Genomic DNA, 27,287 nt, shown 5'->3' on the forward strand with positions numbered 1-27,287 from the left:
GTCTGGGATATAAAGGACTCTAAACTCTAAATTTCAACATTTGCCAGTATACTCACGACAGTCATCAGGTTCATCAGATCCATCACCACAGTCATCCACAGTGTCACATTTCCACCAGAATGGAATACATTTGTCAGTTTTGCAACGAAACTTTAAAAAGAAAAAAAAGAAAAAAGAAAAAAAATGTTGAAGAACCCAGTGCCTATATACTGGATATTTTAAAATTTGGCAACATAGCCTAGTTTACATTTTTGCTGCAAATGTTAACAACGGTGATTTTGGAGAATTCCACAATAGGAACTAGTTACACAACAAGCTACAAGATGATTTTCCAGGAGAGCATATTGTTCAGGAAAACCTCTTGAGATGACCTGCAAACACAGACAAGCTCTCACATTTACATGTTGTCTAAAGAGCTACTTGTTTTTGTGGTTGGTTGGTTGGCTGGTTGGTTGAGATGAGGTCTCCCTCTGTCACCCAGGTTGGAAGGCAGTGGTGTGATCTCAGCTCTCTGGAGGCTCAATTTCTTGGGCTCAAGAGATTCTCTCACCTCAGCCTCTGGAGTATTTGGGACTACAGGTATCTGCCACCTTGCCCAGCTAATTTTTGTATTTTTTGTAAAGATGAAGTTTCACCATGTTGCCAAGGCTGGTCTCCAACTCCTGGGCTCAAGTGATCCTTCCACCTAGGCCACCCAAAGTGCTGGATCACAGGTGTAAATAAATCACCGCACCAGCCCTGAAGGGCTACTTGTACACTACAGCAGCAGACATGAGTAGTTGCTACAGAGATCCTGTGGCCTGAAAAGTCTATAATATTTACTATCTGGCCCTTTACAGGAAAAGTTTGGCAAACACTAAATAGGGCTAAAAACTATCAGGAATATCAGGAAGAGATATCCAGTCAAACTAATTTAGGTAATTTGAATTAATTTAATTTAATTGCATTTTATTCAGAATCTTGGGCAATTCAATTAACATCTATCAGTCTGTGTTCTTTAGCCACCAAAAGAGGATCTGAAGATAATCTGAAGTATCTTTTCCAGCTCTGTCATGCTGTGATTCCATAAACATTCCTGAACACTGAAAATACTGCCTTTAGCCATGATGAGTATGCGCCCCACATAAATTTTAAGAATATCTCTTTAAAGCATTTAAGGCCAACATAGTTCTTTTCAGTTTTCAGAATTCCTAATAAATGCACATGATCTTTTAGGACAAAGAGAAATTCTGATAATTTTTTAAAAGAGGTAAAAATAAGGCTCAATTTTATTATTATTATTATTTTTTGCTGACTTAAAAAATTGAATGCACAGAAAAAAACTCCTGTAATAAAACTTGTTCTCCAGATTACCTAAAAAAAACCTATTCACCAAAATATTTATTAATATGTTTTATTTGTTGTATTATCCTTTCCACTTGAAACAGCTAAACAAAAAGTCATGAGAAAGGCAATAATTCTATTATTTATAGAAACAGAAATTTTAACTCCTCCTTTTAAAAATTAACTACTGAGTGGCAGATTAATACTAGAGAAGGTAAGTGAGTTATTATATGGCAATATTTATTTACTTACAGGCTATTTAGCATGCAAGTGACTTGATACTGGAGACAAACTATAGGAAGTTATTATTGCATATTACTTTTATGAGAAAGGTGATTTGAACTCAAATGTAGCTGCTGAGACAGAGTAATTATTGTTCCTATTAACTTCATTATTGCCCCAATATAAACAGTGACCAAAAAGCTCAGTTCAGTTATGTTTTAGTAATTTATGACCATAAACTAATTACTTTCTCAGTACCACTCAGAGAGAAGGAACTAAAGACAACAATCTCACATTCCATTCAGAGCACATGTATCTGGAGTAGCTGTCACTAAAAAAAAAAAATTCACTTGAAATTAGTTAAACCAAGCAGTATGTAACGTTTATTCGATTTCTCCTGGTATATCAGATTATTTTCCTCTTCAATTTAGTAGAACTTCATTGAAAAGCATATATCATAATATTCATCTGGAATTAAAAACATTTCTAAATGTTAATTGAGATGATTTTCTAAAAGTTATTAACTTCTTTTAGAAGTGCTTATGTTGTTATTCCCATGTAAGTGACTGACAGCAAGCTGGCATTTATTTGCCAAAGATTTGTAACAGAAAACTATAGCCTAGGCTGAATTATTACTAATGAATAATTTATCTTAGCATGTTACATACAAGAAAGATTTGTAACAGAAAACTATAGCCTAGGCTGAATTATTACTAATGAAAATAGATTAGCAATCTAAAGGTTTGTTTATTTAGAATACTGTTACTTTATTCAAATAAGAGATTATTTGATGTTGGCTTTTGCTAAATTTATCTGGATATGATGGACTGGATTCATGATAGATTTACATCATTTAAAAAATATGAGTGTGAATTTTGTCTCCCAGTGGCAATACAAGAAGGAATAGAGCTCTATGAATCCAATGGGAGATCTGACTGTTCAACTGATTTTTCCATATTTGCTTAGCTTGTACATTTCTGTTGTGTGTGTGTGTGTGTGTGTGTGTGTGTGTGTGTGTGTGTGTGTGTTTTTCATAAAATATGAGAGGAGAAAACTTACCTTTATAGAGTGTGACTGTCTGGGGATACGAGGGAAAGCAGTTACCCTTAACATTAAATATTTCTAGTCATTACAATATATTAAAACACATTAGTAGGAGAACAGCAGGTCTCCTGAGTATCCTCAAAGTCTTTCCAATCATGATTGGAAAAATATCTAAATTGCATATATTTTTTATTCACTAAATGAGCCCGATTTAAATAAACATGAACTGTTGGAATTATATATGATATAATGATTTTGCTCTTCATTTGACTTTGATAATAACATTAAAGGGTTTTGAGTTAACGGAGGCCAGGGTAAAATATACTTATCTTATTTTTCATGTTAATCAATATTTTATTCTCACAGGAAGATCTCTTCTGTTTCATATCTTAGCTTCATTTCTACATACTTAAATTCAGTAACTTAAAAAAGACTAATGCTAAATATAAATATAAAACAGTCTTCATCATAAATGTTCTCTAAGACTAATATCATCATAAAATAAACTGTAGACTGTAATTATCACCCACAAGAAAAAGCTATAAAGAAACTACTAAATATGTGTCTACTAATATGAATACCAGGATAAAATGCAATCCCAACATGGTGAAGTTTAGTTGAAACAAGAAGAGTCTCTATTTTAAAGCTTAAGTAAAGCCATTTTTAAGTTGACTTTTTTTCTAATTAAAATGATTTTCATTAAATACTTGAAATGACTAGTGTTATATGAATTAAACTTAATCTTAACTTTTATTAGATTATCAGACTATGTTTTCAATTCTAATAGAATTCTTATTGATGTGATTTGCCTGTTTTTTCCTAAAATAATAATATTTGGTGAACATGTCATTTGTTGACAATCATTAGATGATATATCAAAATCCCTATGTAAGAATAAATAAATAATGCAAAATTTTCATCAAAATACTTACTAGCATGATTGTAAACTGCCTAGATAATTTGCTTCCTTTAAAGGTCTACCTCACTGAAAATCATGTTTCTACAAACTGATTTTTCTCCAAGAAGTATACAAGAGATAGATTTTCCTCTTATTAGATCAGAAAAGAACCAGAGGTAAAATGGTCTCACAAACGAGAAGATTTACAGGGATAACCACTTAACACTTTGCATTACCTGTTCTTCATGAACTTTTTTTCTTTCGTTTTTTATTTGTTTTTATTTTTTGAGACAAGAGTTTCACTCTGTTGCCTAGGCTGGAATGCAGTGGAACGATCTTGGCTCACTACAGCCTCCGCCTCCTGGGTTCAAGCAATTCTCATGTCTCACCCTCCTGAGTAGCAGGGATTACAGGTCCATGCCACTACGCCCAGCTAATTTTTAATATTTTTTAGTAGAGATGAGGTTTCGCTATGTTGGCCAGGTGGCTCTCCAACTCCTGACCTCAAATGATCCACCTGCCTCATCCTCCCAAAGTGCTGGGATTATAGGCATGAGCTACCGGGCCTGGGCAATTAAATTTTTCCTTGAAGATGAAACTAATGCAGTGATACCTCCTCTTTTTCAGTTGTTTTCAGAAATATGGTTGAAAAGTATTGTCCACATTTGGATTTGTTTGCTCTGTCTTGCTATTGTTAAGTTTTTAAAAATTCATGATAGACTATTGGGGATATTTAAAAATTATAAATATTTTAGTGTTGTCATCATGGATACCAAATTGGGAAATAATTTTATTAGATAAATAATACTTTCAGGGTGAGTTAGGTTTTCATTTATTTGATTAATCTAATTTGTTGGCATTGGATAAACAGTTACAGATTTTCATATATAATATTTTTAAAAATGTTATCCCTTTGATGCCTGTAGTGAGTCTGATGTTTTACTCTCTGTGCCTTGCTATTTGAGATGTTCACCTGTGCTTCAAAGAATACTGTGATTTTGCTCTATTTTTAGTTGGCTATTAAACCATCGCCACTGTAGTGACTCAGGCAGGCATCATCTCTACTAAGCCAGTGACAGCCTCAGTTTTGGGCCTCAACAGACTGATATATGTATGATCACTCCAAAGCAAGAGACCAAAGATTATTTTAGAATAACCTGAGTGGACGCTACCTGAAAATTTGACTAAATAGCACCAATAGTATTGATAATCCTATTTTAAAATATTAAAAAAATGTTATTTCTCTCTTTAATTTGACCACTAAGAATAATTCAGTCACTAATTTTATCTCTCATAATGGCTTAAATTTCCAGCTCTTTAAAAATAATACTTTTTTACACAAATACTCAGGGACGTTTAATTAGAATAACACATTTTGTAATAAAAGCAGAGTCTATGGCTTGTGCTTTCAATGAGTCATCAGAACGTCCTGAGGGCAGCTCACACTACACACATGACTTTTTATGTAAATTTCAGCTGCAGTATACGACAATAGTAATAAAAAAATCTACTATGTACCAGGGACTTTTCCCATTTAATCTGTATATGGCTTAGAAACAGTATAATCCCATTTAAAAGATGAGAAAACCAAGGTACCAAGAAGTAACAAACTCAATTTAAAGTCGAGTCTGGGTTATGATCACAGAGGGTCTGGCTTCAGAGTCTATGCCCTTAACCTCTACACATTCTGACTCCCTGAAAAAGTTCTAGTAGTTGTTATTTATGCAGTTCTTTCGTGTATGATAGTCCTAAATCTAATCTGAAAGGCAAGCTGAGCTAAATTTAGCTTCCCCATTTTGAAGATAGAAACAATCTAAGAGAAATTCGGTCTCTTGCAATGAAACCACTGCTAGTAACTGGAAAATTAGCAAATTCAAACACATGATTCTAAAAATAAATTTAGTCATTTAAAAGACAAAATATAGTTTGACAGTTTTATCTTAAATCCAACAAGATAGTGGCTCATGTGTTACAAAGTACAGTTTTATAATGTGATATGACTATTGTCCAAAATTTGAAAGTAATAAAATCAAGTCCATGCAACTACCATACAGTAGACAACTTAACTCCTGGGATATCTTCAACTGAAAATAATTAAGTTTTAAAGAAAAAGAGGTTTCAGAAGAAAGTTATTTTGATCATATAATTTATTTTAATAAAAACAAAATCTAGAGACTTACTCTCCAGTTATCTTTTCCAGATCACCAACTCTAAGAAATGGAAAGTGGGGACAGTGACATAGAGCATATTATCTGGAGAGATTTCCTGCTCTGTTTAAACTCCACCTCCTTTTACCTACACCATTCCTCAATCACCTTGCCTTATTAAACTACATAAATCTCCTCTGTTGTTGCTGTTATGCCCACTTAGGATTTGAGACATTATTTGTGTGGATCTGTGAAATACTTTTTTCTTTCTCTTTCTTTTTTGTTTGTTTGTTTGTTTGTTTCCTTTTTGGCCTTTATTTATTCTTCCTAATGGCTAAGGCCCATTTTAATGAGGTGTTATAGTGCTTTTCCTTTATTCTGTGACCATCTCTACAATGTATGGAATGATCATTCAATGTTATGCTAAACAAAAGAACTGATGTTTCACCATACACTCTATAAGAAGATTTGCAGACCTCCACTCACCTGGCTGGCTGTGCAGTTGGATAAGCAAGTCCTATTATCAGCTGCCAGATAGAAGTTGGTGGGACATGCACAAGTGTGGGTTTTTCCAGGGGCCAAAAGGCACAGATGACTGCAACCACCATTATTTATCATGCAGAGATGTTTGGAGACTACAGATAAGAAAGAAACAACAACAACAAAACAGGATAATCAAAACTAATAATATAACATGGGATTAGAGATAGGACATTTAAGCTTCATAACTTGAATTGGAATAAATCTTTGTAATCAAGAACTCATCAAAACTATAAATATAATTTTACTTTGTCACAAATGCTACTCATTGTCCATTGACATTAATTTGACCATTCAATAATTTTAAGGGTGCATTTCTACAAAACAAGAATTTTGGTAGGAAAAAACTGTCCATGAGAAAAATAAACAAGACTAGAAGCATTTTGGATGAAGACAACATATGTTCAGAAATACAAACATAAAATAAAACAATGAAACAATGATCTACACCTAGGAGTGTAATGGCTTTGCTTTATAGGCCAATAAGTTTTTTAAGGAAAATAATCAAACCTTTATTTCACAAGGCCAGATGAAATTCCTATTGAACACATGTTGAAGAAAACTTGATAGAGTTGTCAGTTTTAAAATCTGAGAGCTACTTAAACATAATTCTTCCTACTCAGCATTGCAGAAACTAAGGATCCTCTATTTTGTAAACAAATTATTTCAAGAATACAGTCTTCACTTATCTAAGTGCATTATTATCATTTTATATGAGTTGAACAAATCTACAATTCTTTGTCCTATTATTGAGCTTCTATCATATGTCTTAAGAGCAGTACTTCATATTGATTGAATTCTTCCATAAAGTGATGCTAAATAATTAAATCTAGTAAACTTCATCAAAAATAAAATTACATTTAACCTTGAAAGAATAAAAAATGGAATGTTACTGAAAGATGTTAATGCATTTATGGAAATCATGGAAAGAATAATTACCATCAGGTTGTCTATAAGAATGATACACCTGGATATCTGTGATGGCATGCCATGAGTTAATCAGTGAGAGTCTGTCTGCTCCCGATGTTTTATGGGCACGGCTGAGTGACTTGGTTTTCCCATCAGTCCAGTAGATGTAGTCTTCAAACAATGTTAGTGCAATCACCCCTGGAATATCTTGATTAGGGACTGTAATAGGAGATGGTAAGATTAATGTTCAGTCTTGGAAGACTGCCAGTTAAAATATTCAATACTACATGGGCTGACAGATACAACTGCTACAGAACTTCTGTGAATAATTGCTGTGACAACCTGTCAGGCCAGCAAAGTTCTTTATTACCGGTTAAGAGAATGCAGGATTGGGCACAGGAGCTAGCTTTGCTCAGATTTGGCTTGGTTCAATCACTGGAAAAAAAAAATGAATGTGATTCTTTCACCATTAAAGCCTGCTTCACCAGAAACAAATACCATCCACCATTTTAAAATTCATAATTTATATATATGTGTGTATGTGTGTGTATACATACACACATATTTACATATATACATATATATCTCCTTCTGGTTGTTCTTAACTTAAATACCTAAATCTAAATGTCATTGTCCTACTTTTTTCACATGCAAAATGATTAAATTATAGGTCCTGGAAGAAATGTGTCTACTACCTGGAAATAAAGTGGCTGTGAAACTACTATAAACCTTTTCAGCCACTGAGATTTTATGAGCACTTTTACTTGCAAGGTGAGCTGGGATGGGGTAGAGGGAAATAAATGTGGCAGATAATAATGTATTATGCAAATTTAATGATCATAAAACTGTTTAGGTGCAGATTAAAATTGTTTTATAATTATTCTTTCTGATGTTTAAATGTAAACAGTAGAGTGAGCATCACAAATGTGAATTATTCATTTGAGAGAGTCCAGGGTCCTATCCAGTGGATATGGTAGATCTGTTCAGTGGTTTGGGTTTAAATAATTTTAAACAGTGATAGAGTTTTCTTTGTGCTTCTACTTTCTCAAGATTGACAAATAATAAATGGAGAAGATGAAAATTCTCTAACTTATACAAACATACTATTTTTCTGTATTAATTTTGAGATATACTTTTAGAAATTCTGACATGTTCATTAATGAAAAAAGGTACGATATTTCCAGTAATATTTACTTTTTTCTTAGATTTTAATGACTGAAAATTAATTTATGGCATATTCCTCATTCAGTAGTAACTAAAAAACTATCAAAATTTAAAATACAATTTAGTATTTACAAGAAGCTTTACAGCCTTATTTTTTAAAGCTGAGTAAATTTGTATTATCAACTAAAACAGATATTTTAATTTTTTTGATTTGTTATTTGTATTCTGATAGGCCAAATGTTATCAGATAACTCACAACAACTAAGAGACAATAGAAATAAAAGAAATAAAATTAGAAACCTCAACATAAGTCATATATTAAGTCACTGAATACTATTTCTAATATAAAATCTAGTTAGAAATTCATCTCAGAACAGATACTATGCATATGAAGGATGTAAACATTTTAAAAATCCAGATTTGTACACTTTAGATGTTTTGAATTTTGATGTAAAAATCTAGATGTGCACACAACTTAATTATCTATGTGCTCTTGTAGACACAGATATCATTACTAAAATAAATAAGTGAAATTAGATAGAATGAAAAGGACACTTTACTATAATTAATTACGTGTGAGCTATTTATACAAACTAATCCCACCATTTTTCTTTGACTTTATAAATTCATACAAAAAAGATAAAATAAATGCGGCAAAATGTTAGTAATTAATTGAATCTTGGTGATGGGTGATTATTATAAGATCCTTTCACCTTATATATAGATTTCAAGATTTTTAGAACAAAATAAAAATTTATGGGAAATGTTGAAAGCCTCAAAATATTTAATGTGAATCTCATTAGATGCAAAGGTGATAGTTAAATCATTAAATATGGGCTCAAAAAGTTAATCATCATTTTTAAGGACCACAATCCATAAGATATTTAATTTACTTATGAAAGAAAAATAAAGTTATTGTAAGAATCTGCCAATTAGCACATCAAAAGTAACAGTTTTTTAAATTATCAGCAGTAACTACAGGTGATATTTATTAAGCACTTGGGTGCACTAGAACTAGGCCAGTGGGAGAGGCAATTTATATATTTTATTTTATATTATATTCTTAAAAACTCTATTGCGCAGTAGCAGTGATATGGTTTGTCTCCATGTCTCCACCCAAATTTCATGTTGAATTGTAAACTCCAGTGTTGAAGGAGGGATCTGGTGGGAGGGGATTGGATCATGGGAGTGGATTTCTCCCTTGCTATTCTCCTGCTAGTGAGCGAGTTCTCACGAGATCTGGTTGTTTTAAAGTGTGTAGCACTTCCCCCCTGTACTCCCTCTCTCCTGCTGCCATGTGAAGATATGTTTGCTTCCTTTTTGCCCTTCTGCCAGTAAGTTTTCTCAGGCTTCCCCAGCCATGTCTCCTGGACGCCCTATGGAACTGTGGGTCAATTAAACATTTTTTCTTTATACATTACCCAGTCTCAGATAGTTCTTTAGGGCAGTGTAAGAATGGACAAATACAAGTAAAGTTCATTTTGTAGATAAGGAAACTAAGATGTGGAAAATTTAAGTAACTTGGCAAAAGAGGGGTAGAAAAAAACTAGTAATTAAAAGTACTGGTATTTGAATCTTAGCTCTCTCCGGAGTGTGCTCTCTGGCCGTGTGATACCCTTCCACCATGGGATGACACCAGATGCCAGTGCCATGCTCTTGAATTTTCCAACCTCCAGAACCATGAGCCAGCTAAACTTATTTTCTTTGTAAATTACCAAGTCTGTAGTATTTCGTCATAGCAACAAAAACCAGACTAAGACAGGAAGTACATGGAGCTAATAAAAATAAACATGAGATGTGAAAATATGAGAAAAAACGTTTAACAAACAAACCCTTAACTAATGCTGAGATGTGGTTAAGTTTGGGGAAAAGTAGTCAATGTTGCCTAAAAATGATGATGACTATCATTTTTAAGAGAAAAGTTATATGACCAGTTGTCTATATAAAACTGCATTTGCTTAATTAACAGAGAAACATGAAAAGTACATTTAATAAATCTTTCATTTACAGATATTCAGTAGACACAGAAAAAAGAATAAACAGAGCTGCTATGTGGGCTGTAGTTTCACAGGTACTGACTATATATCTAAAGCCTATTTTATAGCTGCTTACTATAGTTAAGTCTCTATTCGGTGTAACAGCATTACATATTGTACTTTTTCCAGAATTCCACTCAAGCACTAGGTTCCTAATTTTTATTTCATAGACTACATCATTCAGAAGAAAAGGGTTGATATTTGGCAAAAATAAATAAATCAAATAAATACTCCTTTTGGGAGTTTTTCCCTTTGAGTTGAGTTGGATGTTATCCTGCTAAAGCTCAGTGTAATTACGACAAATAGAAAAGGTGGTCATTGCTTGAACCCGGGAGGTGGAGGCTGCAGTGAGCCAAGATCGCACCACTGCACTCCAGCCTGCGTGACACAGCAAGAGTCTGACTCAAAAAAGAAAAAAAAAAAAAAAAAGAAAGAAAGAAGAAAGAAAGAAAGAAAGAAAGAAAGAAAGAAAGAAAGAAAGAAAGAAAGAAAGAAAGAAAGAAAGAAAGAAAGAAAGAAAAAAAGAAAAGGTGGCTATTCAGAACATGGTTTTGGCTTAACTGTTGCCTCACAGCTCGATATACTCTATTACAATACTCTTGATTATTCATTTTTTTAGATAGCATTTATAATGCTAAACAAGTATATTCCTGGGTAATATCATTCTAAATTTGTATTTCTGACTAATCTAGTTTAAATACTTAAGAAACTAATGCCACAGTTACACAGTTCTCAGCTTTTCTTGAGTTAAAATCTCATAGTTAGTGTTATGGGAGGATACAGCATTAGGATATTGATAGCTTTGACATGGTTTCCTGCACTGAGTATGTCAATAGACATTTCACTAGTAATACTATCTTATTTTCCATTCTTTATCTCCCCAGATTTACTTTAAAAATCTAAATGCTACCTTAAAATATTACTTTATGCCCAGCAATCACTGAAATTTATTATTTAAAAATGACTATAGGCCAGGCGTGGTGGCTGACATCTGTAATCCCAGCATTTTGGGAGGCCGAGGCAAGCAGATCACATAAGGTCAGGAGTTTGAAATCAGCCTGATCAACATGGTGAATCCCCATCCCTACTAAAAATACCAAAATAGCTGGGCATGGTGGTGGGTGCACGTAATCCCAACTACTCGGGAGACTGAGGCAGGAGAATCCCTTGAACCTGGGAGGCGGAAGCTGCAGTGAGCTATGATCATGCTATTGCACTCCAGCCTGGGAGACAGAGCAAGACTCCGTCTAAAAATAATAATAATAAATTAATAAAATAAAATAAAAGTTGTAAAGTCTTTATTCATATTTCAAAAGTAAAAAATAAGATATAGAATGCAATCACCAAATTATGTTATTACTTTTATGAAGGAATCAAGATTAGAGTAACAGGAGCTGAGAATTGATTTACTTGAGTTATAAAGTATTTATATATTGATTTGAAGGAAATACCTGAACAATCAGTGATCCATTAAGGTTAACTTATCCCTCACTCTATGGCTATGTTTGGAAAAGTAATCCCCTAAAATTTTAAAGTTTACAAACATATCAAATCAAACATTAAATCCTACTATCTTTTTCTTTTTAATATATTTAAGACACTCCCATTTTTTAAAATAATTCTTGGTGCCATTATCCCAAATAAAGGCTCATATCCCATCACACCAGTAATACTGCAAAATTATTCTAACTTGTCACCTTATTTTTAATCCCCTCCAATCTCTTTTATATTAGTCAGAATTGCTGCAGAAAATAGAAAACATATCTTTAAGTCATAATTGAAGAGGGTTTAATAAAGAATTATTTATAGAGATGGGCATGCAAAGGTACAAATAATGCATTGCTTTTTACTAGGTCTGTTACCAGAAGCTAGTGAAAAATGCAGCTGAGGTGAATAAAGCCATCCAACAAGAGCAGTGGCCTTTAGTAGATAGACTCAGGCACTGCTAAATCATTACAGTTGAGCATAGATGGAAGGGAGATGGATAAATATTCTGACTTCTTTTTCTGTCCACTATCTAATGTCCTTGCAATGCAATTCATGGAGGAAATTCAACTTGATGTGGGAAGGTAAAAGAACCTGGGTGAGGTAGTCCACATAAGTCAGCTTTCCAGCACAGGAAGAGGGCAAAGAGGCAAAGCCAGGATAACTAGAACTCCCACTAATAGATATTTCTCATATCTTTTCATCTAACATATATCTTCCCAAATCAAAACCATCCATGACACCCATTCCCTGGGTAATATGGTGCAAACTATCTAGCTTAACTAAAACACTATCTGTCTTCAGAAGAGAGAACCAAGTATGCTCATTTGATCCTCTCTTTTGAGAGACCCTGACACTAATAATTTGCCCTGATATTTTTCTAGAAGAATAAGAGCACAACGAGATATGTAGAGAAGATAGAGTGTGACTTAAAGTAACATAGTGTGAAAAACAAAAAGAAAGTGATGATAAAGAAAAACAATTAGCACTGAAAAAATGGGGTGAGGTTAAACAGAGGCTATGAAAAACTATAGTCTGGTAAAGAGGTGATAAAATTAGACGGCGGCAGAAAGTGATTTAACGCGACAAAGAAAGTGGAAGATTCATGACAGCAGTCAGTGGGAGGGTGGGTGGATAATGGTTTCTAGCTGATGAAGAGTGACAAAGAGTGGGTGGGTGGGAAGATGGCCAAGGTAGACTAATCTCCAGAGAAGCATCATTGAGCCAGAGCTTTAGTTAAAAGCATCTGGGAAAAAAAGTTCATGCTTTATATAACCTTATGGCCAAGGACATTTGTTCTTTGCTAATAATTATGTATGCCTCCTTTGGTGTTACTGTGCAAACCATTTTAAAAAAAATATTTCCTAAAACTTACAACGAGCAGCTCTTAAGTGTTTTGTTTAATTTTTGCCTCTGTGAACATTTTGCCTGTTTACTCTTTAATGCCATCCTACTTGATAGTAACAAACAGTATCACAAATAAAATTTAGGCAACAAGGTTCAAAAGCAATTTTTCAAAAAAAAAAAATAAAAGCATTAAGAAACGACAGGAACATGAAGGATGGCCAACATTTCCAACTGTTATGATAGAATATTGAAAGTTTATTTTTCTGATATTAAATATCATAGTCCTTCACTGAGACCTTGCTGGGATGGAAAGTAGTTTTTCCTTTTAGTATATGTCATAGTGCAGGAAAATCAGAGCTGATAGTGCCTGAAAGTAGATTATATGATAACTTTTGAATAGTGATATTGATCAAATGTCCAAAATAAACTTGTATCCCTCCTTAGTGTAGTAGTTTATACTGGGACACTTAAAAAAGTGTAATACATAATGTCAAAGCATAGAAATTAATACTGTGGCTAAGAGTGGCGGATCACACCTGTAATCCCAGCATTTTAGGAGGCCAAGAAGGGTGGATCACCTTAGGTCAGCAGTTCGAGACCAGTCTGGCCAATATGGTGAAATATCATCTCTACTAAAAATATAAAAATTAGTCAGGCATGGTGGTGCATGCCTGTAGTCTCAGTTACTCGGGAGGCTGGGGCAGAATAGCTTGAGACCAGGAGGCAGAGGTTGCAGTGAGGCAAGATCGTGCCACTGCACTTCAGCCTGAGCAACAGAGTGAGACATTGTCTCAAAAATAAGCAAATAAATAAATAAAATAAAACAAAATAAAAAAAGAAATTCATACTGTATTTCGAAATCTTTTTCAGATTTAAGCCATTGTTAGAGCTGAAGGCATCCATGGCCCATTATTTTCTAGTATTTCTTGCCTCATGTTGTCTACATTCTCATTTCAAATAATATGTACTCTCCATATATATTAGGAGTATTAGATTTAATACCATTTAATCCCTTCCTGTCTCTTACCTATTTTTAAATTGTTTATAATAGAAGGTCAAATATAGCCATTTCAATATTTACTATCTAAAGAGTATTCCTGTTAATGAATGTGAAGTTTTATAAAGCAAACTCTCTAAACTGTTGTATGCTCTTGAAAACAAGACTGACTAAAAATACATTAGTAGGATGATGACAATTCTCTCTAACCTGTCAAGTAAACAAAGCAACATTGCTTCATGCACTCGGTAAAGCATATTCCTTTTGCTTCAAAACTTTCTGGGCCCTTCTGCTGGTGATAAAGCCTTCACAGTACACAGAAATGTGATAGTCTGAACCGGACTATAAGTACTTACTATAAGAATTATTATATTCAACACACATATACATAAGGAATTTCTTTGTTAGAGAGTCTTAACAAAAAACAGAAGCCTTTGAAAAGCATTTGCCTCTGGGACAGATATCAAGTATAGTTATTTACATGAGTTTAGTATCTGGTCTTCTCATATTCCTGCAATGATAAATACATTTCTAAAATAAAAATGTAAAAGAGTGTAACATATCACAAGCATTTTCAATGCTTGTTTGCATTAGATCATTCTTGCATTTCTATAAATAAATACCTGAGACTGGGTAATTTATAAAGAAAAGAGGCTTAATTGGCTCATGGTTCTTCAGGCTTTACAAGAAGCATGGTGCTGACATCATCTGTTAGGCCTCTAGGGAGGCATCAAGAAGCTTATAATCATGACAGAGGAAGAAGGGGGACCAGACACATCACAAGGCAAAACAGGAGCAAGAAGCAGGTGGGGAGGTGCCACACACCTTTAAATGACCACTATCATGAAGACAGCACAAGCCATAAGGGATCTGCCCCCATGACTCACCACCTCCCACCAGGCCCCAACTCTAGCACTGGCAGTTATGATTCAACAAGAGATTTGTGCAGGAACAAATATCCCAACTATATCAGTGTTCCAGGTAGTCCCAGCAAAAGGGAAGAGTAAGTGAGAGAATTGGTAGAACAGCGCTTCTCTGTCCTAGATTCAACCTTAGCCAAATTCCTGTTAAGAAATGTTAGAAAAGTCACTGAATACATAGAACCCCTATTCTATGAGTAAGAACAACGCACAATAGTCTGCCAAAACAACATGCCTAAATTAGGAAGTAACCTGAAGTAAACCTACTGATCCCTAATCTACTTCTTCTTTTCGCATACTCCACCACCTTGTATTTGGAATAGATGAAGTTGTTGAAAATTATTGAAAACTCAAATGAGGGTAATACTTAAAATGTCCCTATGTTTACAAGCATGTGGAACACATGACATTTGCAAAAAAAAAAAAAAAAAAAAAAAAAAAAATATTTCCCTAAACATATATGCAAATTTAATGTATTCAAAGAACAAAACTGAAAGGCATGATTGACACTGAAATTCTAAGACATTTTAGAAATGGCAGTTAATTTCAATTTATTTTACTGGTTTAGAAACATTTCTATAGTAACTGAATTGTATTTTGCTCCCTTCCATTAACTTTTATTGTATTGTAAACAGCAGTACATCAACACTGTGGGCATAAAATAGTCTACTGTTTGTAATGGACTGTGAATGATAGAATTTTTTTTCAAAAGTACTAAAATGCAATATCTTACCAAGAAAGAAACACTCTAGAATATTATAAAATAGTGGAGGTGGTTGGTGGGAAGTATTCTTTCAACTTCCTCTTCTTCTTTTTTTTTTTTTTTTTTTTTTTTTCCCGGTGGGCTACAGTGGACATTTAAATTTTCTAAAAATCCAAATGCAAGAGCTATTGGGTTTCAGAATATGTGAACACAAAATATTCTATTTGTCTCTTTCAGTGTTTTTATTTTTGTCTTCAGAACAAACTCTTAAAACATATTTTACACCATTTCATCAGTAACATGCTGAGATCTAGATTCCTTTTTCCAACATTAATTAGACTAACACTGCATGGGTTATGATTTAGATTTTTAAATCCAAACACAGAACTGCCCCCTTACAACACAAACTGGAATCCCAGAGCAATAAACAAACAATAGAGTTAGACTACAATACTGACACTTTAATATGAGGCTCTGCAGGTCTAGAAGTACAGAAACAGTTATCCTTTAAATGACGAGCTGTAGTGAACATAATTGCTAGAAATTCTAAACAATTTTGCTCACGAAATATAAAAGAGTTCAGTGGTAACTATAGTTCAGAATCATACCCAACTATTACTCTTCAGAGAAAATTAACAGTTAGAGTATAATTTTTTCTAGTATGCTGGATAAAATATGTACATAACCAACTGACTTAACACAAGGTTAAATCATTTTTTGATACACAGAAGAGTATCCTGAAAAAACCAATTTATTGGAACATATAAACTTAAAAACTCAAGGTCAAACATAACTTTTTCTTAGTTCACCCTTTTGTTATTACTATTCACACAGTATTTTCAGCCTTTTCTTTTCCAAAATAGTACCTCTCTGCCTAAGATATCTGAAGTTCAATGGCACAAGCAACCAAAATTGAAAAGAAGTAAATCTGAATTTATTTACTTTGATACAAGTGGTCAAAAATAAATTCCAGTCAAAATATAATTTTCTAATATTTAACTTTCTTTTCATTAAATGGAAAATGAAATATCTATGCTAAGGTATATATACAATGTTATTTCTAAAATTTTTCTCAGGAGATATTTTTATCTTATGTTAATACACAACCCGTTCAGAGAAGGCTGTAGGTAGGGAATATAGTAGTTACTTTAACATAGCAAACTCTAATATGCAAATATCCCACTAAATCATGGTGCTATGGCCTTAATGTTGGTGTCTCCCCAAAATTCATATGTTGACACCTAATATCTTATATAACAATATTAGGCCTGGTGCAGTGGCTCATGCCTGTAATCCCAGCACTTTGGGAAGTCAATGCGGGTGGAGCACTTGAGGTCAGGAGTTCAAAACCAGCATGGCCGACATGGTGAAACCCCATCTCTAGTAAAAATTAAAACAAAAACAAAATTTTCTGGGCGTGGTGGCAGGAGCCTATAATCCCAGCTACTTGGGAGGCTGAGCCAGGAGAATTGCTTGAACCCAGGAGGCAGAGGTTGCAGTGAGTCGAGATCAAACCACTGCACTCCCTGCCTGGGAGACAGAGGGAGACTTCACCTCAAAAACAAACAAAAAAAAAAAAAAAAAGAAAAAAGAAAAGAAAAGAAAAAAAAGTCTTAAAAGGTAGAGGTGGAGGCTTTGAGAAGTGATTGTCATGAGGGTTCTACCCTCATGAGTGAAACTAGTGACCTTATATAAATGGCCCCAGGGAACTGCCATGTGAGGATACAGCAAGAAAGCATCTGTGAAGCAGACCCAGCACTCACCTGACACCAACTCTGCTGGTACCTTAGTCTTGAACTTCCCTGCCTCCAGAACTGGAGTAATACATTTCTGCTGTGTCTAAATTACCTAGTCTAATGTATTTTGTTGTAGCAGCCTGAACAAAGTAAGAGAAATACATACTGAGAAATGAGGTTGTCATTACATCACGTACTGTAAATGTGAAGTAGCTTTGGAACTGGGTAATGGGTAGTGGCTGGAAGAGTTTTGAGGTACATTGCCATAGAAGGACCTTAAGAGCAAATGTGGTGAGAGTTGACAAGAGGAAAGCTATAGAGGAAACCGTAATGTTCTTAGAGATTATCTGCGTGATTGTGATCAGAATGTTGGTAGCAATACAGATCATAAAGTCCATACTGATGAAGCCTCAAATGGGAATGAGGAACATGTTTTGTGTGTTTGTTAAAAAAAAAAAAAAAAAAGAAAAGAAAAGAAAAAAAGAAAATGACACAGAAATTGGTTGAACTGTGTTTGCATCCTATTGTTTTGTAGAAAGCAGAGCTTAACAGCAATAAAATAGGATATCTTCCAGAAGAAACCTCTAAGTGTTAAAGGAGGTACTAGGCTTTGTTGCACTGCTTATAGTTAAATGCAAGAAGAGAGAAAGGAATTACGAATGGAATATACAACTAAAATGAAAGCAGAAAAAGATTTGGAAAATCCTCATCCTGGCCATCTTGTAAAGAATGAACAAGCATGTGATAGAGAGAATATCAAGGGTGTGGCCAAGGGGTCATTTGATAAAGAGATTAGTATAGTGGAAGCCAGGTGCTGTTTATCAAGAAAATGTAAGAATGACCTCAGAAGCATTTTGGAGGTCTTCAAGGCTACCCCATCCATTACAGGCCCAGAATGCCAGAGGCGCCGGAGCAGAACAATTTCAAGGCTCTTCTCCCCATCTTTCAGTGTGGTGCTCTTTAGCCAGCCTAGCTGTGGTGCAAGCAGGCCCGGATGCAACTCAGGCTGTCCTTTTGGAAGTCAAATATAGTAAGTCTTAGTGATGTTCACATACTGGAATTTCCACTACGGCACAGAGTGAACATGAAGCAAGGGTCTGGCTGCCTTGATCTAAATTTCAAAAACAATGCCACAGACAGCCGTGGGGTTGGGGTAGACAACTGCCACAGGGTTGGGGCCACAGTAAGAACTCCTGTTATTGGGGCAATGAATAATGGGACCATGGAGTTGGGCCACTGCGGTGTCCCTTATAGGGCAAGGCCAAGGCCAAGCAGAGCTATGGGGGTGGAGTCACCCAGAAACCCCAGACTGCTAGAGCCACCAGCTTCCAACTTCAGCCTGGTAGAGCCACAGGCATGAGATTCCAACCCGTGAGAGGTGGAAAATGGGCTACACCCAGCAAAATTATGGAGGCAGGCCCCCCTGGAACTTTTGGGGTCCAACAGCCACACCTGTGTATCCAGAAGGCAAAATTTAGAGGATTTTATTCAAGAATATTAAACCTTTCTCTATAGCTTTCCTCTTCTTCTGAGCTCTCACCAGATATGCTCTTAAGAAAAGATTATACTGGAGCCTTGAGATTTATTTTTTTCCATTTTGGTTTTGGTGTTTGGTCAGGATCTATTGCCTCTTTCTTCTTTCTTATTTCTTCCTTTTGGAATGGAAGTGTTTATCCTATGCCCAGCACACTATTGTATTTTGGAAGCAGATAACATGTTTGATTTTACAGATTCACAGCAGGAGAACGATAAATTATGTCTTAAGTTTCACTCATATCTGATTTAGATAAGATATAGATGAGACTATAGACTTCTGAGTTAGTGCTGGAACAAGTTAAGAATTTGGGGGCTATTGAGATCAAATAAGTGTATTTTTCACATAAGAAGGACATGAATTTGGGGGGTCCAAGGATAGAATGCTATGGTCTGAATGTTGACATCCCTCCAAATTCATATATTGGAACCTAATACCCAATGTGATAGTACTAAGAGGTGGGCCTTTGGGAAGTGATTAAGCCATGAGGACTCTATCCTTGTAAATGGGAATGGTGCCCTTATAAAAGAAACTCGAAAGAGCTCACTAGTCCCTTCTACCATGAGAGGACACAGCAACAAGGCACCATCTATGAAACAGACAGCGAGCTCTTTACTAGACACTGATTCTACTGGCACCTTGATTGATCATGGATTACAGAAATGTAAGCAATAAATTATCCATCCAATAGTATTCTGCTAAAGCATCCCAGACAGACTAAGACACAGTATAAACATTTTAAAGCAACATCATTGCTCTTTTCATTTTGAAAAAGACACAAAAAATATTTGGATTTACTGAGATACATGCTTCATTTTATAGTAATTATATTCTAGTGGTTTTGTTTTTGTGTGTTTTTTCCTCATATATTATGCAATTTACCTGTCCAATATTTAAATCAATCCAAAAGATTTCAGGTGTGGATACAACTTTATTTGTGTAAGTGTACACTTATAACTATTAATATTAGAGGCTTTAACAAGCAGGTTTCAATCTTCAATTGTCTGTTCAAAAACAAGGGTGCTGTGTGAGAACTGGAAAGATATCAGGCCCTGGAATTAGGTAGATCTCAGTTCAAATTTTGATTCTCCTGATTACTAGCGCTATGACTTTGGACAGGTTACTTAATCTCTTTGAACATATTCCCTTGCTGGCAAATGGCTTTAATAGCACTTATTACATATATAGATTAGTAGAATAATTACAAGAGCACATATTGCATCAAGCACAGTCCCTTGAAATCAGTAGGCTTCTAATAAAATAATTGGTTCATAAGAGGATGACCCCTGTTCTTGGAATCCCATTAGCAGGCTAAGAAAATGTCTGTTGAAAGACAAACTAAATAGTATGTGTAAAACATACAGTACAAGGTAACACTCAAGAGTATAGGTTTTCTCCCTCATCATTACTTTGATTAGTTTACAAGTGTTCAACTTTAAAATATGTTAATAACCTTTATGATAACACTCAGGACAGGGGATTGTTTTGGTAGTTTGATATTTTCATCAAGGTTGAATGAGAAAGCATTTAATTATTACAGATTTCCAACCTCCCTCTCTTAGGTTTAAATTAAAGGAGACTCATTTGAGATTCAAAAGTGGAGATTTGGCAAAGATGCTAGAAGTGTTGATTGATCCATGTAACTGGAGGCTTAAAATTTTAGTTCTGGACTTTCCTTTCATGTAATATTTTTCAACACCTTTATTTCTACAAATGAGGCAACTGAGGCCCAGGGAATTTAACTACACTGTTCAGGGTGAATAAGCTAGTTAGCAGTAGATCCCATCCCAACCTGACCCCCAGCTCCTTGAGGTTCCCAGACTTCTTTTAAGATCTTAAAGGTTTTATTTCTCCAGTTTGAGGAGATCTTTCGCTTAAAGATCAGTACTCCAGGCCGGGCGCGGTGGCTCAAGCCTGTAATCCCAGCACTTTGGGAGGCCGAGACGGGCGGATCACGAGGTCAGGAGATCGAGACCATCCTGGCTAACCCCGTGAAACCCCGTCTCTACTAAAAAATACAAAAAACTAGCCGGGCGAGGTGGCGGGCGCCTGCAGTCCCAGCTACTCGGGAGGCTGAGGCAGGAGAATGGCGTAAACCCGGGAGGCGGAGCTTGCAATGAGCTGAGATCCGGCCACTGCACTCCAGCCTGGGCGACAGAGCGAGACTCTGTCTCAAAAAAAAAAAAAAAAAAAAAAAAAAAAAAAAAAAAAAGATCAGTACTCCAGCAAAGGCATATTACTTTCTTATCTAAAATCAAAGCCTAAAATTCTCCTAGGAGGGTTTCAGTTGGGGAGTTGTAAGGAATCAGTCGCATATGTATGGACCTAGAAGAATACTATTTTTATTCATATATTAGGATCAGTGTGCTTTTGTGTAACAATGTATTTAAAAACTGAATATTTCCACCTGGAAAACATCCTCAAATTGCCAAGTTTCTCACTGGACCTATTCCACGTCTCAAGAGAGAGTAGGCAGAAAGAGTGTCACTTATTTGTGAACTTTAGTTAAATTATCAGGTTTTCTGAAATGCCTTTTAGGGAAGGACATAATATAGAATGTTTAATACATCTTTAGAATAGCACTTTTGCTGTTAAAATTAACGCATCTCCAACCAAAGTAGAGCATCGTAACATAGAGATTCTGAATATCTAAATTAGGCTTAGTTTGGCATTATTAATTCTTTTAAAAAATGTACAAATACATACAAAACTAATAAGTCATCAAATATTGGAATTCTTTTCCCCTAGCTATTCAATAATAATGTAAATCATTTATTTAATTTTTATAATGCCACTACCAGTATTTCTAAGCTTACATATATCTCCAATTTGGTCTACTACATAACTATTGACTCTAACACTGTATCTCCATTCCCACAGCTATAATCACTTCAAATATTTTCTCCTAAAATATTTTAACAGTCTCTAAATTGGTTGCCCTTCCAGGGTCTTTCATTTCACATGCTGTTGTCAAATCTAATAACAGCACTCCATCAACTAAACACCATCAATAGCTCCCTGTGACCTAAGGATAAATTCCAAATTACTTAGCATACAAGGCTTGTGACAATCTGGCCCCAATTTGCCCTTGTTCATCTAGTGTCATTATCTCATTCTTATATGACTTCCAGTCATAGCCAAATTGAGTAAACCCCATGCTATTTCAAGACTCTATCACATCTTTGCGCATGCTGTTCCCTCTGTGTGAAGAATCCTTCTTACATTTTCCCTCTACGGAGAGCTTTTGCTAAATCTCTCAAACTGCTCAAAGATCTTCCCACTTTAGCAGTCTTCACTACTCCTGCCTGCATTTTTGGAATATTTTGCACATACGTCTTACCCCCAATCTAATTTATGTCTTTTCCTGCATATTGGTTTTGTCGATTGAATTATTATCTGAAGGTAGAGACTTATTCATCTTTGCAACACCAGGGGCCTAGCATAGTGCACGGCACAGAAAGACAGGTCAGTAAATATCTAATGAATGAATGAATGAATGAATGAATGATGGTCATAGTTAAAGAGAAGAAATCAGAACAATTAATAAAAGAAATTAATGAAGATATAAATTAAAATACACTGATTTATTCAGTAGCATGTCTTTTACTGTATCACTATATTATTAATATTATATCATATGTTACTATAGTGAATAACAGTAGAGTGATACAGAGAGATAAAGATTAGGGAGAGGTTCATGTGACTAAGATTGCATCTAAATTTTCCTAAGCTAGTAAATTGACTGATATATTTTGGAATTTTTTGTTCAGGTTTTCAATGTGGTGTGTAGATTTGGTAGGAGGGTGAATTAGGGTGTATCAGGGAGCAAAGAAAGAGGAATGGAAGCTCTCAAACAAATTGTAAGGCACATGTACCTTGGAGATAATCTGAACCTTTGTTTTAAGTCACAGAATTTTTAGAAACCTCAGATATTCTTGAACTAGACAAATAATAATAAAATAATGCTTCATTTATAAAACTACTCTGTGGTGTAAACTGGAATACCTTTGGGGGAAAAATGCCCAACTTTTTAAACCATAAAGTCCAAGGGGTGACTTTTCTAAAATTTGGCTTATGAAAAAGGGCTGTTGTTCTAAAAAGTCTCATATATTTTTTATATTCTCAAATTACTTTATCATGACTGGCTTGTCTCATTGCTCTGGTTAGCTCAGATTTCAGTTTTAAGAAATACAATAAATGAGAAAAATAACATTGGTTTGGTTTAAAACAATGTGGCTAGTGATGAAGTAACACAAAAGTTATTGATACGAATGTCTCATTTTCCACCTGCAAATAAACAACTAGGAAACCATAGCGTTCTTTGTCTTTATGTGGCAAATGCAAGTAGAATAATCCAATACCTCTTTACAAATGTGGTAAATTCATGGCTCTTTCTTTCGTTGATGGTAGAGTTGGCATAATTCACGCTGGCTCCAATTAGTACCTCATTAGTAACTACCAGATAATTATTGGCCTGCGCTCAGATATTGGCAGATGCCTGATAAGGCACTTAGTGAATTTTTCACGAGTCTTTCTGAGAAAACCTTCAGGAGAAAATATTCTGAAGGCTGTAATTCTACTTTTCTTCCCATTTGAATCTTGATGCATTTTCAAAATCAAGTTTGTAATTTTTAATAACATCATACTAGACTATCTTTCAGCCAAATATTTTACTATTTAATACATTTAGTGCCATTTCTACCTGTTACACATGTCTCTCTATCCAAAGTCACCACCAGTACACTTTAACATGGACTTAATTTTGAATTAAGGTTAACAAAGCATTAGTCACCACATAAGTGACATAATTTTTTAATAAGTAGGAAATGAAGTCAATAGTTTCTAATAGATCTAATATTTTTTAACAATTTTAGCTTCAAACTTCAAAGACTCAAATGAAAGGCAAATATTTAATGCTGTGGTGTTTTTAAATAGTCACCTACCTAATCAAAATATATATATAAATTTTGTTGTACAATGAAATTTTAGTAAAAAGTAATACATATACAACCACCTAGCACTTTATATGGAGGCTAAAAATGAAAAGATTTATGGTTACATGGAAAAATATTGACTGTCACAATAAAACTTTCAACTGTGCAACCCAAGAATGAGGCAGAACATTTCATTATTGATTCTTTGGGGGAGATATAACTTCTAAATGCTAAGCGTGATTTCAATCTGTCAACATTCCTTTTGCTGTAATTAAAATCCTAAAGTGTTCTTTAAATAATTTTTCACTTAAATTGCATCCTGATGAGTTTTTTATCTCCATAATTGGAATGTCAACACCTAAGTAAGTGACTCATCCAACTGCACTCTTCGTACTGCAATGTTCTTACCCTTAAGAAAGCACCTCTAAACACTTCCTGTCAGCATTGCTAATTAGAACGATGAAAAGATATATTTGTTTAAACGTCAACTGACAGGAATGTAGGTAAAATTATTAAGTGGTGTAACTTTGGTGCCTTTTACCTTTTCTCTTTTTAAACTCATTGCTTTATTCCACACTGGAACACACTGGCAGAGTATTACTTGATGATTAAGAAAAATCCTTTCTTCCTTATCATTTCTCATCCTTCCCTCCTCCAGGGGTTTTTGCTTTAAGCTTAATGCCAGAGAAGGAAGCAACTTGACAAGCTAAACTGTTATTAACATGTAGACTTTATTTGGGACCTCTCTTTGAAACTCTTATTTTAAGTGATGTTTGGAAATGTAAACCCCTGATAGCAAAGGTGACATTAAGTTAGTGAAGATCAATAAAAATTCATTTATTTGTTCAGGAAAAAGTCTAATTCTTAAAAAGCTACCTGTTACCTAAAACATTTTGATGTAATTTGAGTCATTTGTGGCTTCTGCTATATCCATGTCATGTTTAACTATACTTGACCTCTTCTCTGTTATATCCTTGTCTGTTACTATTTTGTATGTTAATTATTGTTGCTGCTGTGATTAGGTAACAGTAACATTAGTCATGTACACAGCTTAACTGATAACTTATAAAACTATACTTTTACTCAGTTTTTTTAAGAAAATTGAAATCCTAGCAGATTGCAGGAATAGCCTCATATTTACAAGCAAATAACCTTCTATTTCAATTCAATTGGGATACATGTGAATATTAATTTATAAAACTACAGCCCATTTACTAGAAAATCTATTTAGAAAAATACAATTAAAGAAAACATTGATAGTGTAAAATATCTTATGCATAACATATAATTTTTAAATAATTATGTCTCATTCTAATTTATCAATATTTTCATAAAGGAGTATAATAATGTAATCTTAAATTAAATGTTTGATGAGAGAAAGCATATAAGATAAATATATATTTTTAAATAAATATTTTATGACCTGGTAAAATACTAAAATATTTATGCTACTGGACCAACCTTTGTGTCTACGAGATCCATCCATGTTGCTAAATTCAATGTGATTTTCATCAGCCCAGTAGAGTCTATGGTTAACATAATCTATTGTTAGTGCCATAGGTCTAGAAATCTTGGTTTCTATGACAACACTCTGATTGGTTCCATCCATTCCAACACGACCAATATGAGGATACTCGCAGCAGTCAATCCAATACAAATACCTAGGAAAGAAAATCCATAACTATTTTGTTTACAGATTCTCTGGGAGCAAAACATCAAACAATATATTACCTTTTTGCTCAACTGTTTCCACATTAATTCTTGCCATTTCTCTGAATTACAGCTTTTAAGAAGCATCCTTTGATGCAAAATTTCTTATGATGTTTTATTACATATCTAGTATGATTTGAAATATTCATATAACTTTAAAGATATGTTTATTTTAGAACACAAACTCATATATAACAATAATATTATATAATACTATCACAAATGTTAACCAATTATAGATGTTCAAAGCTAACATATGTAAATTTTCAAAAGGTATCTATCAATGTTGAAGGAATACAATTATCACTATTGATGTGTTATCTATGAAAAAGTCAAAAGGAATTATGGAGGTGCACATTTTATTTCCTTAATATACATTGTTAAATATCATATCCACTAACCAATTATGACTGTTTAAACTAATTAAAATAAAATAAATTAAATGAACCGTATTGCTCCTTGGTCACACGAGTCACATTTCGAGTACTTAGTAACCACGTGTGTCTAGTGGCCATCATATCTAACAGCATAAATATAGAGCACTTCCATTATCATAGAAAGTTCTACCGGACAGCAGTGATTTGCATTATGTTATTAGAAGTTCTATATAGGACAGTTCAGAAAGTGGGGGAAAAAAACAGTAAATGAAGTAAGTAATATTGATACTATATAAGTAGGTTGAGTTCAGTATAAATATTACACCTGATTAAATGCAAATAACGTATAAGCAACAGATTACTTAGACATTTTTCTCTGTTTAATGAAGCCATTTGTTTTTTTGTTTTTTCCTCAAAGTAAGAGAAATTACTTTATGTTTTAGATGTTTCCTTGTCTATAAAAATAAAGATTTGAGTTATAGGATCTTTAATGTTATTATCACATTCCAATTCTGAAAATGAAATCTATTAACACAAGTAGATTTTTCTCTATTTCACTCTTTCTTTTTGCCAGGTATAATACTTAGCAATTAGTTCTTCAGATTTAGAAGATTTGCATCCAAATAATTTGGTTTAAAAATGTTTTATATGATTTAAAACCGTATATTCAATTTAAATCTAAAACATTCTTAAAATAATTTTTTTCTCATAAATTCTGACAGACATAATTATGTTCAGATATTTTAAACACATACTAAAAAGGAAAGAGTTTTCAGAAAAAAAAAAAACACTATCAAATACAAAGCTAACCTAAATAATCATTGTAAAGAACACATGCAATATTGTGTTTTGACAATCATTTTCTTGGTTTGCATAAAAGTATGGCTTATAAAGATAATACAAAAGTTATTTGATAGTCAAACTATCATTGAAGTACTAATGAAATCTGGTGCTTAAAAAAGAAGCAATATATTTTTGATAAAACCTAAACAAAAGGTGGAATGTTATGAACAGAGATTCAAAGATCTCTGAAAGTCAAAATGTAAAATAGACTTGGGTCTGGTAACACTAAGTCAAGTTCACATAGGCCAATACTGGAATTCCTACGCAGTGTTTTTGTATATACATATTAACTGTAAACATACTTTGAAAATCTCAAATTATCAAGTAATAATAGATCCTAAGTCCCTCAAAAGATGATGTTATGGTTTTTAAAATCTTGAATTATATTTGGTACAGTTTTCTTTTGAAAAGTGAACAC

The 27,287-nt window shown here is 34.0% G+C and overlaps 1 protein-coding gene across 4 annotated transcripts in view; it reads right to left on the reverse strand.

Moving 5' to 3' along the window:
* The window catches only part of LOC105492606 (LDL receptor related protein 1B), a 1,932,714-nt gene that overhangs the window by 222,112 nt on the left and 1,683,315 nt on the right, over positions 1–27,287 (reverse strand). For all 4 annotated transcript variants that reach the window (XR_011609732.1, XM_011759820.3, XM_011759819.3 and 1 more), the window contains exons 60-63: positions 25,401–25,600; positions 7,114–7,302; positions 6,121–6,269; positions 57–150 (exon numbers count right to left, since the gene is read on the reverse strand). Coding sequence is in view for 3 of the 4 variants with exons in the window: in XM_011759820.3 (XP_011758122.2) it covers positions 57–150; positions 6,121–6,269; positions 7,114–7,302; positions 25,401–25,600 (632 nt within the window). In the remaining variant the exon portion in view is untranslated. The remainder of the gene's footprint in view (positions 1–56; positions 151–6,120; positions 6,270–7,113; positions 7,303–25,400; positions 25,601–27,287) is intronic.

Source organism: Macaca nemestrina, chromosome 11, assembly GCF_043159975.1.
Source record: "Macaca nemestrina isolate mMacNem1 chromosome 11, mMacNem.hap1, whole genome shotgun sequence".
In the NCBI taxonomy this organism is placed as follows: Eukaryota; Metazoa; Chordata; class Mammalia; order Primates; family Cercopithecidae; genus Macaca; species Macaca nemestrina.